Raw genomic sequence first — 15,927 nt, 5'->3', positions numbered from 1 at the left:
TCTCTCTCTCTCTCTCTCTCTGTGTGTGTGTGTGTGTGTGTGTAAACCTATCCCCCCTGCCTTAGAGAAAGTTTCCTTACCCACATAGGTCCACATAGGTCCTTCTTCAGTGTTCCAAGTTGACTACACAAGGGTTTTTACTTCGGAGGTGTTTGGCAAAGTGTCAGGGAACTTGGGGTTTTGGCTTCTTTAGCAACAGGGCTAAATCAGACCACTACGTTTATGGGCTTTGCTGGGCTGTTAGTAACTATGACAATAGGGGCTGTTTATAGATTGGACTTAGTGTTTACTTCTTAGTTTCAAAGTCTGGAGGGGAGAAAGTCTAAAAGACAAAAATGCAAAGATGCAGCTAAATCAAAGGGAGAGGCGGAAGCGATCATTATCTGGGAGACTGGGAGGGACTGGAAAGCAAAGAAGGTCCCCAGAGGTTTCAAGGGCCTCTGAGACACAGGGAATGACAGTCCTCTGGCCTCAGTGGAGTGAAGTGAGCCTACCTCAGCTTCACCTGGGACTGTGAATGTAGGTATAGCTGGCTTAGCTCTACCCAAGACCTGCCAAGTATTAAGAGTTGGTCCAAGCATCACACTTCATTTTATTTTTTTCAAAGCACTGTACTTCAAAAGTTAGAAATGTTGTCAAGTCAAAATATTTGGAAAATCTTATACCCTGTCTGTCACTAGGTAACATTTTGAAATTTTTCCTTTGCGTCTCTTGTCTTTATGTTATTTGTAATTTTTTTTATCACTTATTCACTTCATATTCACTATTATTACTACCATATTTTGTATTAATTAATGTATTAATTAATTAATTAATTTGGGAATAGGGTCTTTCTATGTAGCCCTGGCTTGCCTGGAACTTGCTATGTAGACTAGGTTGGCCTCAAACTCTTAGACATCTGCCTGTCTCTACCTCCCTAGTGCTGGAACTAAAGGCATGCACCACTTACACTTGGTTGTTTTATTTTATTTTGAAGTGTGGATTTTTTTTTTGAAGAGAGTGATTTCCTTTTCTTAAGAGGTGGATTTTTAAAAAGTGTGTGTGTGTGTGTGTGTGTGTGTGTGTGTCTGTGTATCTGTGTATCTGCGTGTCATGCACACAAGTGTAGGTGTCTCCAGAGGCCAGAAGATGGCATTGGATTCCCTGGTGCTGGAGTTATAGGTGGCTGTGGGCACCTGGCATGGATGCTGGACCAAACTCAGGCCCTTTTCGAGAGCAGCCTGTGCTCTTACCTGCTGAGCCATCTCTCCAGCTCCAGCACTGTGTATTTTTAATGATAAATCTACATTACCTGTTTATCAGTCTTTTCAATACATCTCTTGTAATATTTTTGTGATATGTTGTTTGACTTTCAGAGTTTATTTTTTGGGCACATACACTAGAAGTTATGATATTTTTTGGAAGTTAAATCTGTTATTTTTTTCTTCTTTAATGACTCTCAGCAGCTGGATTAAATGTTTACACCTACCTCACTGTATCTGTATCTTTGAATTTTTATATTTAACTTTTAGATTCAGTTGATACATGTTTGGAGAAGTGGCGTGAGGTAAAGCTCTGCATGTGCAGATAATTAAGTGACTGCCTCAGAACAAGCCATCCAATTCCCACTCAGCTTTTCTTTTAGATGCACTATATACACACTGTCCTTCTTGTGAGAAAATATTTTGTTTCTTATGTTTCCAAATTTAGGATTGGGGAATGAGTATAAGTAATGAGTGTCATTTCCAAGGCTCTGACCTACGTGTTAGGATCACACTGAATCAATGTCTAATTCCATCTTTAAAGCGCTTTAGTGGAAACTGAGGTTCTTTGATCTGAGATGGGGGTCTCATTTTGTGACCCAGGCTGGCTTTGAATTCACAGCAAAGTGCCAATCCTCCTGCCGCAGCCTCCCAAGCTCTGGGACTATAGGCATGAACCCCTGCACCCCAAAAGAAAGTTGCTTGTTTTAAACTTTCCAGCTCGAAAATGAAGACACTAAGGCCGAGGGTGTGGTTTGTGCACACTTTTCTTTGCCTGCTTCTCTGTGGTGAGAGAGCTGTCACAATATAGACCAGCTTACCCCTGAAGATACAGAGGAGCTGTCAGTAGATTACAGATAAGAAGAACACTAGAAAGGTTCTGCTGACAGTCCACTAGTGATGTCATCAATTGTCCCGCCTCCTGCATTGTCTGATAAAAACAAGTCAAAACAAAAACAAACAAAAGCCACCAAACTAACAACACAAATGAAAAACTTCCAGAACTCCTAGCATATTACTTAGTATTTCATTGGAGAATCAGAACACTGTATCAGCAATTCCCTCACCTGATCTCATGGTAGGGCAAACAGGAGACAGCTGGAGTTACGGATAGTTTCGCGCTGCCTAATATAGGTATAGGAACCAAACCTGAGTCCTCTACAAGAGCAACAAGTGTCTTTAACATCTCTTAGCCCCAGCTGAGATGTTTAACATTTTAAGCAAGGGCCAAGGCCCGACCACATGGAGTGATGCAGGAGAGGCAGAGGCTGGAAATTAGTTATGACCAGATCCCCAGAGGCTGCTACAAAGAGTTAGGAACAGACAGAATTATGTGGATAAACAGGGCAAAGGACAAGGGAACCTATGTGAAGCCATTGCCATGGTTCAGGGAGAGAGGTTGAGGGCCCAGGCAGGAAATGATACAGGGAATGGGAAGGGAAGGAGGAAGGCCGACCGGCACACAGAGGAGTGGGATAGGATATCACTATTAAAATAAACATGCTGGAAGCTTCAGATACCTTCTCCATGTCATCCCAGTTGGTGATGATGCCGTGTTCAATGGGGTATTTGAGAGTTAGGATCCCACGCTTGCTCTGAGCCTCGTCCCCCACATAGCTGTCTTTCTGGCCCATTCCCACCATCACACCCTGTGACGAGAAAGAAAAGGAGAGGCAAGTGAATTGTCTGAGGGGTCCACACATAGAGATTTAGTCACTGGAATGTCCCAAAAGAAGGAAAGAGATGAGGAAACGAAGCAGGAAATGACGGTAAGTGGAGACAGGAAGAGGATGTGGAAGTTCCTCATGGGCTGATCCTTTTCTCTTACAGAAGGCTATGTGGTTTTCTGAGGGAGAACAAAGCCTGTAGATATATTTACTCTCTTATTTTATACTCTCTGTAGAGAGGAGAGAGAGAGGGGAGAGAGAGAGAGAGACAGAAAGAGAGAGAGAGAGACAGAGAGACAGAGAGAGAGAGAGAGAGAGAGACAGAGACAGAGACAGAGACAGAGACAGAGACAGAGCTCAGTATAGTTCTTCCAGTGCAGGTCCTATACTGCTCACTCCTAGTGGCTCACAGTCTTGGATCCAGAGACAACACACCTGATGTCGAGGGCGGCCCACAATGGAAGGAAAGACAGCCCTGGGGGCATCATCTCCAGCAAAGCCTGCCTTGCACAGGCCAGAGCCATTGTCACACACAAGGGCAGTGGTCTCTTCTTCACACATGGTGGGAGAGGTGGAGTGAGCTGGGGGCTGGAGCACCTTTGGGTTGGAAGAGAAAAGAACAGTTGTCAACTAAGATGGGCGATAGTCTTTGTGGCTATGGGGTTTGAGCAACTGGGTGTATCTGGTCTTTGCTATTTTGTGGACTCTTCTTTTTCCCACACTTTATCCCCCTTCACGTCACTCACTAACACTAGATAGGAAAGAAACAAGGATAGAGGGGAAAGAGAACCTTGAATCAAATTTCTTTCCTTTTGTTTCTTCTTTGACCAGGGATACTAACAAACCATCAACCTCCCTAAACGACCACCAACCCTCTCCCCCCACCTCTGGGCACTCTAGCATTATGTACCCTCTGAAAAGTTCCTGGAATTCCAAATATCACACAATTGCAGAAATTATCTGTAGCTGGCAAAAACACGCTTCAGCTAGAGCACAAGGCAATTCACGGTCAGCTGCTGTGGTCAGTCTGAATCAGCCCCACATCCCTATGCCTGGGATTAAAATGAAAGTACTTACAATATTTTTGTGGTTTTTAAAGAAACAAAAGTTTTCCAGAATTCTCAAAAGTGTCACTACAACTGAGACTCTGTTCTAGGAGACACATACATTTGGCTTCATTGTCTCTGGAAGTTGTGTCTTATACCTCCATTCAGCTGCTAAGCGCTGAATTATGTCACCCTAAATTCATATGGAATGTGCATCAGTATTTCCATAACCCTAAATGTGACTGGATTCAGAGATAGGTCTTTACAGAAGGGTTTAGAAGGACATCATAAACACAATATGGCTGGTCTCCAATATGGCTACTCTATGTAAGAAAGGAAAATTAGAATGCAGATGTTTGGGGAGTGTGGACTATGTAAAGACGTGGCTATAAGCCAGGGGAGGGTCCTGAGGAAGAGCCAATCCTGATGACCTCTTGACTCTCAATCTCCTAGTATTCAGGATTGTTAGAAAACAAGTTTCTATCCTTAAAGGCCCTCATCATCTGTGGCTTGTGTTATGACAGTTAACTAAGTAACATATTTTGTTTTTATTTGATTTTAGTTTTTGAGAAAGGGTCTCAGTATGTGTACCGTGTGTGTGTGTGTGTGTGTGTGTAGGCCAGTGGAGGGTTTTGGATCCCCTAGAACTGGAGTTCAGAATGGTTCTGAGCTGCCATGTGGGTTCTGGGAACTGAACTTGGGTCCTCTGCAAAAAAAAGCAAATCCTCTGAGCCATCTCTCCATTCGCAGGGTCTCACTACATAGCCTTGATTGGTCTGGAACTCTCTATGTAGTCCAAGATGGCCTCAAACTCACAGAAATTGCCCTGCCTCTACTTCCTGAATGCTGGGATTAAACGTTCACTGTAACATCCAGCTTATTACACTTGATTTTAAAGATGAAATAGCCACAAAATTTTCATTCAGTTGAGAGAATTGTGAGAGTACTTAGCAGTTATTAAACAAGTTGAGAAGTTTTACAATATACCTAAGTCAGGATTAGCACTTATAAGAAGAAAGAACTCTTACAAACCAATAAGTAGACAGCCTCAAAGAAAAAGAAAGACTATGAGAAGACAGTTGGCAAAGAAAGAAGGTAAATTCCCTCTAGCCAAAAACCAAAGACTTTCAACCTCCCTGGCCAATCAAGTAAAATCGTCCTTCACCTAGGGTGCATGTGTGTGTGTATGTATGTGTGTAGATACGTGCCCATGTATGTACACGTGTGTGGGTTAGAAGACAACGAACGTCAAGTGTTATTTCTCAGGTGCAGGTTTTTGTTTTTTGAGATACAATCTCTTGGCCTGAAGTTCTCCAAATAGACTAGGCTGCCTGACCACTGAGCACAAAGGATCCAAATGTCTCTACTGTCCCCATTATGGATGGAAGGACAGAAGTTCTACAGACAACTGACTGACCCCAAACAACCTTATGCTGAAGCCAGACAGTGAAGGAAAGACTATGTCTTGAGATTTTGTTCAGAAAGTCAAGAAGTTTAGACAGGATCAGAGCAGTTTAATTTGGGGGCTGGAAGGATGGCTTGGAGGTTAAGAACACTGGCTGCTCTTACGGAGGACTTGGGTTTGATTCCCAGCACCCATATGGGTGCTCGCATCATCTGTTAACTCTAATTCCAGGGGAACTGATACCCTCTTCAGGCCTCCTGGGAATCAGAGATGAACAGCAGACAGGCAGAACACCCATCCACATGAAGTAAAATTAAACAATTAGAAAATACATTATTATACACGTGCACAATGAGGGGGAGTAGTGAGGGTGCATGCTCTTTGGCATGAGGTGGGGCTCAGAGGACACTGGAGCTGGTTCTCTCCTTCCACTTTTATGTGGGCTCTGAGGATTGAACTCAGGCTGTCAGACTTGGGCAGCAAATGTTTTACCCAGGGAGCCATTCTGTGAGCTTAGCCTTGTTTAAAACAATCAGAATTGAGAACCATCTTAATGATGAGAAGAAGTTATTGAACAACTTAATTGGCTGTGAACTGCTAGAAAAGTCCACCCAACCACCCAGAGGAGAAAGTGAAGAAATATATATATTTCTTGAGGCAAAATATCTCTATGTAGCTCATGCTTAGGGCAATTCTCCTGCCTCTGCTCCCCAAGTGCTGAGATTACAGACATGAGACACCTCATCTGACAAAAGGTATTTTTAATTTTAAAAAAGGTTTTGGGGCTGGAGAGATAACTCAGTGGTTAAGAGCACTTGCTGGTCTTACAAAAGACCCAGGTTCAGTTCTCTGCACCTACAACCTCCCATAACTCCAGTTCCAGGGGATCTAATACCGTTGGGCACTGAGTGTACATGGTACAGAGACATACACGCAGGCAAAACACATGTACACATAGCATAAAATTTTTTAAAAATTGAGGTTCTTTACCTCAATTTTACAATTTTAGTATTACCTACTTAAACCTCAAAAATAGCCCTGGGACAATATAGTTTTAAATCCCATTCTGTTGACTTGAAAGTCAAGCCTCAGAAAAGTTAAAGAATTAAGTCAGAGACCTCCTAGCCAGAAAAAAAGTGAGGACCACACAGGCCTGACATTGATCCAGGACAGGTGTGGAGCCCGAGCCTGTGTTGTTCTGTCTTTGCCATGGCGTTGAAAACGACATAACTTCTCCTTGTATGGCATTCTCCTTTTGTCTCCTTCTCAGGAGCTTTTGGCAGCTCAGGCCAAAGGGGCTTCTGTTTCTTCTCCCTCTGAGCTCTTTCTGTAGCAGGACCAAGTTTACTCTAACATATAATTTGGTGTCTGGTACACAGAAGGTGCACAATAAATGTTGACAAAGTGGTGCTCTTCCCAGACCTGTGTCTGGGATACTCAAGCTCGTGGTTTTCTCTCCCCAAGCTAGTCATCTGCCTCTCTGATCTAGTAAGCATCCTCCTGAGGGGAAATTCAGCCTTAAAAGGCAGAAGGAGGCCAGGAGGTAGGGCCACACCTCTGTGGCTGTCTCCTCCAGGGCCCTCAGCACTGTCACTCCATGTGGTTTATTTATCCTTCAGGTGACTCCGGCTTTTGTTCCTTTTAAACTTTTAGTTTTTTGAGTCAGAGTTCTCTATTACAGGTAGCTTCTTTCCACTCACAGCAATCCTCCTGTCTTAGTTTCCCAAATGCTGGGATTATAGGTGTTTTGTCACAAGCCTAATTTCTCTTTGGTGCCTCTCCCAACCCTCTCTTTCTTTTGACAAATCTCATGTACCCAAGCCTGGTCTTGAACTCCCAGTGTAGTCAAGGGTTACCTTGAACTTCTGATCTCCCTGCCAGCCAGTACTGGATTAGAGGTGTGCAGTGCTATACTCAGTTTGTGAAACCCTGGGGATGGAACCCCAGGACTTTGTGGATACTTGGATAAGTTCTCTACCAACTGAACTACATCCCCAGCTGACTCCCATGTGGCTTTTCAGTCATCTTTCACTCCTCCCTGGTTCCACCAAACCCTACCCCACTCAACTCAGTCCCCCAAAGAATCACGGGCCTGGGCTTTGTTTCCTAGGCTATATGGCCACCAAGGCAACCACAGGACATCTTCAAATGGTCAGCACCCATCCCTGCAATAAACCACTTAAAAAATTGTTTTCAGATTTCTTTATGTTTATGTTCATGAGTGTTTTGCCTGTATGTATGTGTATCATATGTGTACAGTGCCTGCTGAGGTCAAAACCCCTGGAACTGGAGTTACATACATGGTTGTGAGCTACCAGGTAACCGCTGGGAACCCAACCTAGATCCTCTGCAAGAACATCAAATGTCTCCAACCCCAGAACCCTTTTTCTGTGGCAGAGGCAGAGATGAGGTAGGTGCTGAAAGCAGACAAGAGAGTTAGAGGCCCAGAAGGGAGGAAGGCCATTCCCTGCCTTGTATCTGTCATGGGAATTCTTGACCCTTCTAGTCATGTATGGCTGATCCAGAGCCAAAGTAGCTGTGGTTTTCAGGGGTCACAATGGCTTTGCATTCATGGAAAGCTGTATAACTTTTTGTGGCCATTTCAGCATGTACCTCATCCGTACTTCATTGAGAGATTCTCACACAGTAAGAAAACAGCTTTTGAATTTTATTCCCCCACCCCCAAAGGCAGCCCTGAACCAGATAGAATGAGTGTAAATAATTGGTTCCCTCACTGATCTCCCTGTGGACCTCAACTCAGTAGGAGGACAGAAGTGAGAGAACATCCCTCCCACTACAAAGGGACAGGTTTGGCCCTGGTGTCTCACCTGTCCTTATCGACCCTTATTGTCCCTGGGACTCTGTCCCCACAGCCCTGCCCCATTTCCCTGCTTGGCTTCCAGTTTCTCTCAGTACAAAATAGAAAAGGGAACACCTGCCTTACAGGAAAAGGATTAGGGGATGGAAAGAAGGTCCCATGGTAAAGAGTACTTGTTCTTGCAGAAGACCTGAGTTCAGTTCCAGTCACCCACACAGTGGCTCACACCATCTGTAACTCCAGTTTCAGAGGATCCTATGCCCACTTCTGACCTCTGAGGGCACCAGGCATACATACATAAATGCAGGCAAAGCATTATATACATAAGACAAAACAAATACATCTTTAAAAAATGTAAAAAATACTTTGAAAACAAGAAGATGGGTTAAACATATTGAAGAGCTGTACAGATTTTTAACCCAGGATATGCAAACTCTGGCCTACTTTCTTATAAATTGAAAGTTAAAATGCTTTTTATATTTTTTGAATGGCTGAAGCTAGGCTTGGTAGATGGCTCAGTGGGCAAAGCGCACGCTATGCACGTACTCGGACCCTAGTTTAGATCCCTTGTTCCACATAAAATCCAGGGTTGCTGCCAGCTCCCCTGAAATCCCAGTGCTGGGCAGATGGAGATGGGAGAACACCCAGAGTGAGCTTAGTGGCCAGTCTGTCAAGCTATCGGAGTCAGCTCCAGGTTCAGTGAGAGATCCAGCTTCAAAAATAAAATAGAAAGTGATAGAGGACACCAAATGTCAACCAATCGATGGCCACCACAGGCACGCATGTGCCACCACAAGGACACATGCACGTAAACCGGCACACACATGCATAACACACATGCACACACAAACACTAACACACACATACACACACAAACACATACACACATACACATACACTAACACACACACTAACACATACACACATGCAAATAAGAATAAAAAGTTAAAAATACAAAGAAGCATATTTTCTTTTTAAAATGGTTGAAGGAAAAGAAATAGAAGACTAATAGTTCACCTGTGAAAGTTCTGTAAGATTCAGGGTCTGAGTCTTTGAGTATTTAATTTATCCCTTAGCCAGGCTGGCCCTGAGGTCACTTTGTAGCTGAATACAACCTTAAATCCTTGCTCCTCTTGCCTCCGCCTCCAGTGCTGAAATCACAGGAGAGAAATCCTACCTGTCCTCTGCAAATTGCTTTACTGGGACTCAGGCACACCAGTCTATGCTCACACGGCCTGTGATTCCTTTTGTGGGCTGAGGGTGGTGGTGACAGACCTTCAGTCTCCGGAGCCTAAAAACATGCTCTCTGAGTATCTTCAGAAAACTCTGCCAATCCCTTTCATCAAGTGTCATAAGTATAAAACTTTTTATTAGTCTCTCAGTCTTCGATATCAACACTAACTCTTGGGATGGGGCTTATCCCACTGGAAGAATTCCCCCCTCTATTTCAGAAACCAATGGCTACCGAAAAACGAATTTGTGCCAGTTCCCTAAAACGTTTCCATTTTAGCAGAGCATTTCATTCCTGAAAAGGAGGGCTCTGGGTGGTAGGATTTCAAATGACACTTGAGTATTTAGTTGGAGTGAGGGCTTCATATAGGCACCTGACAATCTGCCCTTGACTGACAGAGACACGCTGCTATAGTTGGGGTGTTGGGTGTACCCAAAAAACCCATGAGCTAAAGCTTTCTTCCTAGGGTGGCTTCTTTAGAAGGTGGGGCTTAGTAGAAGGTTGTTGAGTCCCTGAGGGTGTTTCCCTGAAGGAGGCTGTAGAACGAGGCTTTCCCTCACTCTTGTCTTCCTTGCCTGTGAAGTGAGCAGTTTTGCTCTGACCTACATTCCCATCGGGACTTACAGGCCAAAGCAATGGCGTCAACTTGATCACAGACTAGAACCTTCAAAACTGGCAGCTAAAATAAACCTTCTTTTGTTTTTAACTTATCTATCTCAGGTGATTTACTATATTGATAGAAAGGTCCCTGACACACACATGACCAGAAAGGCTAGCAGAGAGGGATCATCTCTTGGAAAGTACTGTCACAGTGGGAGGCGACACTCCAAGTTCAGGGCTTCTTTACCAGGCTCATAGCTCATGGTGGTGCCTAGTTTAATCCTAGTACTTAGGAGGCAAAGGTGGATCTCTGTGAGTTGAGGCCAGCCTGGTCAACATAGGGAGTTTCAGCCAGCAAGGGTTACATAGTGAGACCCTGTCTCAAAAGAAAAATATAACTTCTGGTTGGAAATATTTCTTATTGATTGATTGATGGATGGACTGATGGGCTAGCTTTCTGTTTTTCTTTTTTGTGCTTTTGTGGAAGGATCTCACGTAGCCCAGGTTGACCTTGAACTCATTACGTAGCTAGGATTACCCTACCTCTTGATCCTCCTTCCTCCCCGCCCCCATCCTACCTCCAGTGCTGGGATACAGGATTGTGTAATCACATGTAAGGTGGTTACACCTACTCTTCTGCTCCTTATCTAGCCTCCCAACCAGGGTCTCAGTTCAGCTCTTGGCTAGACCCTTCTTCTGACCTCCAGATCTGCTGAGCCAGCTTTATGAGGTGTATGTAACCCATGGTATCTAAGCCATTCTGCCAGGATGGATGACCATCTCAGCTTCTGGCTGGAGCTATCCTCAGAGAGGCATCCCACGCACAGCAGAACCCAGAGCCAGCCCCTCACGCTCTCACGCCCCTCTCCTAACTGATCACAGCCCTTTGCGATCCTTCCTCCACGCTACCCACACGGTGGTGACATGTCTGCCCTGTGCCAGTCCTCTCAGCCTCCAGAGGAGTCCCTCCACAGGATAAACTCTAGCTGTCCTCTTTAACCCCTTCCATGCTATCCCACTGCTCTGTCCTTTAGATTAGCATCTAACAGCCAAAGGACTGACCTACCTATCACTCTAAAGTTCCCAGGCCTTGAAATCTAAACGGACTGGAGTTGACTCTCTCACTGCCCCATCTTTCTCTGGGGCTCAGTTCAGGCCTGACTCCCCAAGGAAGTCTTTCTTTCCTGCATACAGCTTAAATGAGGGGCTTCTCCTGGGCTTCACCCTTTCCTACACTTAGATACACCATTGTGATTCTATTTTAACCATATTTTATTTTGATTTAGTGTTTCATAAAGTGTGGGCTAGCCTTAAACTTACTATGTAGACAAAAATGACCTTGGACTGGTCCTCTAGCCATCACCTCTCAAGAGCTAGGAACACAGGTGTGCTCCATCACACTCTCCATGGTGACACTTAAGCCTGAGAATGCAAGGCTAGACCGCAACCACATTGGGCCTAGGGCTATACTACACACATTTACTCCTCACTAGGGAGATATTCTGGGTTCCCATCCTATTGGGTGAGCAAATGGAGGTCACTTGGTAACACTGGGTACTAGGCTGCTGGTCTCCAAGAGCAGCCTGACCCCAGCCTGTCCCACTTGGATACAGCTCACAAAATTGTTGGAGACCTGTGCGTGTGCACACATTGTATGTGTATGCATGTGTGTTGCAGGGATGGTAGTCTTGACATATTACTTCACAGTTGGTATGAGCTGATTTGTTTTGCTTGAGACAGAGGCTCACACTGAGGCCTATGTTGTTCAGGAACTCACTAAGTGACCCAAGCTGGCTTTGAGCTTTGGGCAATTCACCTGCTCCAGGCTCCCAAATAGTCAGAATACAAGCATGAGCCACCATGATCTGCAAGTGTGCATCTTTTAGAAAAGTTACTTAACTGTCCTAGGCCTCAGTGACCTCATCAGAGGAGAACAAGTCAGCTTCCTTGTAGCCCTAAAATGTCACAAAGTCACAGGACTTTTGTTCTTCCCTCATGTCTGGCTTTCCTCATCCCACAATGACCTTACAGCTTTCTGATAACTGTGAAAGTCCTCCATTCACCTCGGCTAAGCCCAAATTGGAGGAGAGAGAGACCAACCAAAGCCAAGTGAAGAATGTCCCTTCCTATTCCCGATATAGGTAGCTCATGGATACCAGGACCACTGTTGCTATGGCCCAAATACCCAAGAGGAAGCTGCTTTTCTGCATTTTCCCTGAAACAGGCTCCTTGACATGCTGACCTATGGCAAGGAGAACAGGGCACGTGTAGACTAGAGGAGCCATACCTTGGGGGTCCCCAGACTGCCCTGTCCCCAGGCTGCCCTGTCCCCAGGCTGCCTTCTGGTCAGAAATGCCTTTTCCCAGCAGGCAGCAGTGTGTTCCAGGTTCCACTGCCACCAAGGGCCTTGACGTGTGGCCTGGGCCAGTGTCATAGAAACCAAGTGAATCTGGAGTTCTACAGGCATTCAGGAGGCCTGGCTGCCCCCAGAAGGAAGAGGGTGCAGAAGCAAGGCAGTACTCACCAAGGGTGTGAGGAGTCCTTCCACGAGAGACTGAGGGCCGTAGTGTCTTTGGCAGAAATACCAGAGCAATATAAAACCCCCAAGGCGGATCTTCTTTAAACAGAGTCCCTAAAAAGGCCAGCTGACGGTGTAGTAGCAATATTACCATATAAGGTGTTTTTTTTTAATAAACCACCCTTGCGGGGCGTGGATGGAGGGTGGGTAAAGTGAATTATCATTTGAAAAATGTATGCAGAAGGATTCAGTGGTAACAGACTCTGGACCATGGATTTGTTCCTTTTAGGCCATACTTGCATAAACAAAAAAATCCACCAGGCCTTATAAGCTGTCCAGAGTGAGGCCTGACAGGGCCGTGCTCTGGGAGAGAGAGGCATACCAAGAATGGCAGTGGCCTCCTCTGTCCCGCCTCCTTCCTTAGACCCTCTGCCTGCTGCCTCACAGTCAGCCTGAGACATGCATGCTGTATACACAGAACCAAATGCAGGGCAGCAGAAGGCTGACGGGAAATTCTGTCTGCATTTGGCAAAAAATCCCATGTGCCCCAACTGTCCTGATGCTCTGGGGTCCCAGTCACCTTCAGCTTCCTCTAGACTACCACACTCTTCAGGTCTCCTTCCTGGAGTTGCTCTGCCAGTCCCCCCAGTGCTGGGAAATGCAGAGGGAGGGTCCTGCCTTAAGACTGAGCACACTAAGCAAGGCCCATGAGCATTGTTTCCCGAGTCCTGTGCTTCTGGCTTTTTTTGTGTAATTCACTGTCTCCCTGGGCAGCTGTTCCATGTCCCAAAGTGTCCTCTGTGGCAGATGGTCCCAACTTCATCCTTCACACTTGATCCAGACCAAAGTGTTCAATTGCAGATTGGAGAGCCGTATGCAAGTGAGTATGGGCTCTTCAAGCTCAGCTGTCCAAAACCTGCCTCCCTATCCCTCAAACTGCCACTTCCCCGATTCCATCCCTCAGAGTCTTTCCTTTCCCCTCTGTCCTTCAAGAAAGCCAGGCAGTCTAGAAGTGTCTCTCTAGCCTCAAGTACCTGGGCACAGTTCCATGAATTCTGGACCAACCTACACATAACAATTTTAAGGTAAGAAGCAGTTATAAAGGTAGAGATAATTTTTAAAAATTTATACCCTTCGTCAGAAGGGTACAAGGTAAGGATTGGAGAGAAGAAAAGGAAGGAGGAATATAATGATGTAATTATATTTTAATTAAAGAAATATGAACTTACACATGAGCACACCAATAAGTATCAAAGTAAGACAAGGCCTTACCTTGTGGCCTCAGCTGGTCTTCTGAGCGCGGGGATTACAGGCAGGCATGAATATCAGTATCAGCACACCCTCCTTCATATCTAGAGGGCTTTAATGACCTTTTCAGTAATGGAGAGAACAAGGGAGGAGAGAAACAAGAAAGGCTACAGAAGGTTTAAAAACAGGATCAAATCTTACTTATGGAACACAACGGCAGATGGAAAATTGTCACTATGTTTCCCCCAACTGTAAATAAGAGGCTCTGGGAAATAACCCTGAACAGAACTCCTCCCCTGTCTCAGGTTACCTGCACCTCCACAAACACACTTAGAACTCCCTTCTGTCCCAGGTATAGCTTCCTGCTCTCCATCAGGCTGTGGAGACAGATGCAGAGAGGTTCTTGAGCTTATGAGAACAGTGTGTGTGAACAAAGGGCATCTCTCTTTTTCTTTTTCCTGTGGGAAGGGAATTAAGGATTAAGAAAGCCTCAAGAGGGTAGTTTGGGAGATTCAGAACAGCCATAATACTTTATTCTAGTTTGGGTGCCTGCTCAGGCCCAGTTACACAGGTATGCTCTCTGCTCACCCGAGCAGAGAGAAGACAATGTGGATGCCAGCCTAGCTACTAGCTTTGTCAAATGGGCACAGGACAGGTGGTTGTGTTTGGGCCTTCTAGTCATCCCAAACTCCAGGGGACTTCCAGTCCACCTAGGACTCCTTCAGTAAAAGGCTTCCAGTGGGTTCCCCTGGAAGGGTCAGCGATGAGCAGATGAAAGCTTTGGACTAGACTGACTTCTCTGTCAAAGAACTATGTAGCCAGCACTTCTAGGAATTGCCCATGTGGATGCTGGCAGAGCTATCACTTGGACTTCAGTACTAAGAGGAGATGCCTGTCAGAGGTCCAAAGTGAAACATTTCATACCTGCCAATCAGCTAGGTGAAGAGACATGTTTCTCCATCATTCCCTGCGGTGGAAACTCCAGAAGAGCTAGAAACAGACTATGCTCCTACTTTTCAAGTGTTCTGAGCCTGGCCTGGGGGAAGCCTCAAGATCTTTGTGTTGTGATCTATCTATCTATCTATCTATCTATCTATCTATCTATCTATCTATCTATCTATCATCTAGCTCTATAAAAGAGAAGCTAGGGATCTGTTTGGTGGAGGCAGGGTACGGTGTGGGGTGAGGGAGTGCCTCTGCAGGCCCCATGTTGAGGGGATCCCTTCCCCCTGAGGAACCAGGCACACTTTATTTAGGGCATAGGGAAGGGAGTTGAGGGAGTAGAGACAGAGAAAGGCAGAGATAGATAGATAGATAGATAGATAGATAGATAGATAGATAGATAGATGATAGATAGAGATAGATAGAGAGAGAGATAGATGGATGGATGGATGGATGGATGGATGGATGGATAGATAGATATGGAATAGAGGCCAGCCATGAGCTAGCTGTCTGTCTGTCTGTCTGTCTGTCTGTCTGTCTGTCTCTGCCTTTCTCTAGAGGCAGGCTCTAGAGAACTTCCAGAGAAGATTTCAGACAGATCTGGGATATATAAATCAAAGAATAATTTAGTTGAATGTGGAGGGAAAATGATGGAGAAATCAAGCACACAGACAAATGGATTCAGTAATTTTTTTTGAAGCATAATAAACCATGGGCTGGAGAGATGGCTCAGTGATTAAGAGCACTTACTGCTCTTGCAGGGGACCCTGGTTGGACCCAGCACCAACATGACAGCTTATAACCAACAACTCCAGTTCCAGGGGATCCAGCACCCTCTTATAGCCTCTGCAGACACCAAGTACTCATGTGATTCACAGACACACACATAGGCAAACACTCATACACATGTTGAAGTGTGAACCACAGTCACATTCCCACAGTGGATGAGGTATGTCATAATCATCTGTATAGTAACATAAACCGAGCATCATCTGGTAGACAGGATCTGTCTTCCAATACAAATTATGGCATCTCTGGAAGGGGAAAATAACTCTGCTGGAACTTGGATGGGCACTGTAGGTTCCAGCTAAGCCACCTGGATGTCTGTGACTGGTTTAGTGTATGAACTCTGTCATACCTGGAAGCTCTCTTTCTTTCTTTCTTTCTTTCTTTCTTTCTTTCTTTCTTTCTTTCTTTCTTTCTTTCTTTCT

The 15,927-nt window shown here is 45.1% G+C and overlaps 1 protein-coding gene across 1 annotated transcript in view; it reads right to left on the bottom strand.

The window, feature by feature from the left end:
• The window catches only part of Actg2 (actin gamma 2, smooth muscle), a 24,157-nt gene extending 11,357 nt beyond the window's left edge, over positions 1-12,800 (bottom strand). The window contains exons 1-3 of the mRNA XM_028762299.1: positions 12,533-12,800; positions 3,344-3,505; positions 2,762-2,890 (exon numbers count right to left, since the gene is read on the bottom strand). Coding sequence (XP_028618132.1) covers positions 2,762-2,890; positions 3,344-3,469 — 255 coding nt within the window. The 5' untranslated portion in view covers positions 3,470-3,505; positions 12,533-12,800. The remainder of the gene's footprint in view (positions 1-2,761; positions 2,891-3,343; positions 3,506-12,532) is intronic.
• Positions 12,801-15,927: the final 3,127 nt, after the last annotated feature.

The sequence above is a fragment of the Grammomys surdaster genome, unplaced genomic scaffold (genome assembly GCF_004785775.1).
Source record: "Grammomys surdaster isolate TR1022 unplaced genomic scaffold, NIH_TR_1.0 133, whole genome shotgun sequence".
NCBI classification, from domain to species: Eukaryota; Metazoa; Chordata; class Mammalia; order Rodentia; family Muridae; genus Grammomys; species Grammomys surdaster.
The sequence above is the reverse complement of the archived record's forward strand: the minus strand, read 5'-3'. Positions and strand labels throughout refer to the sequence as shown.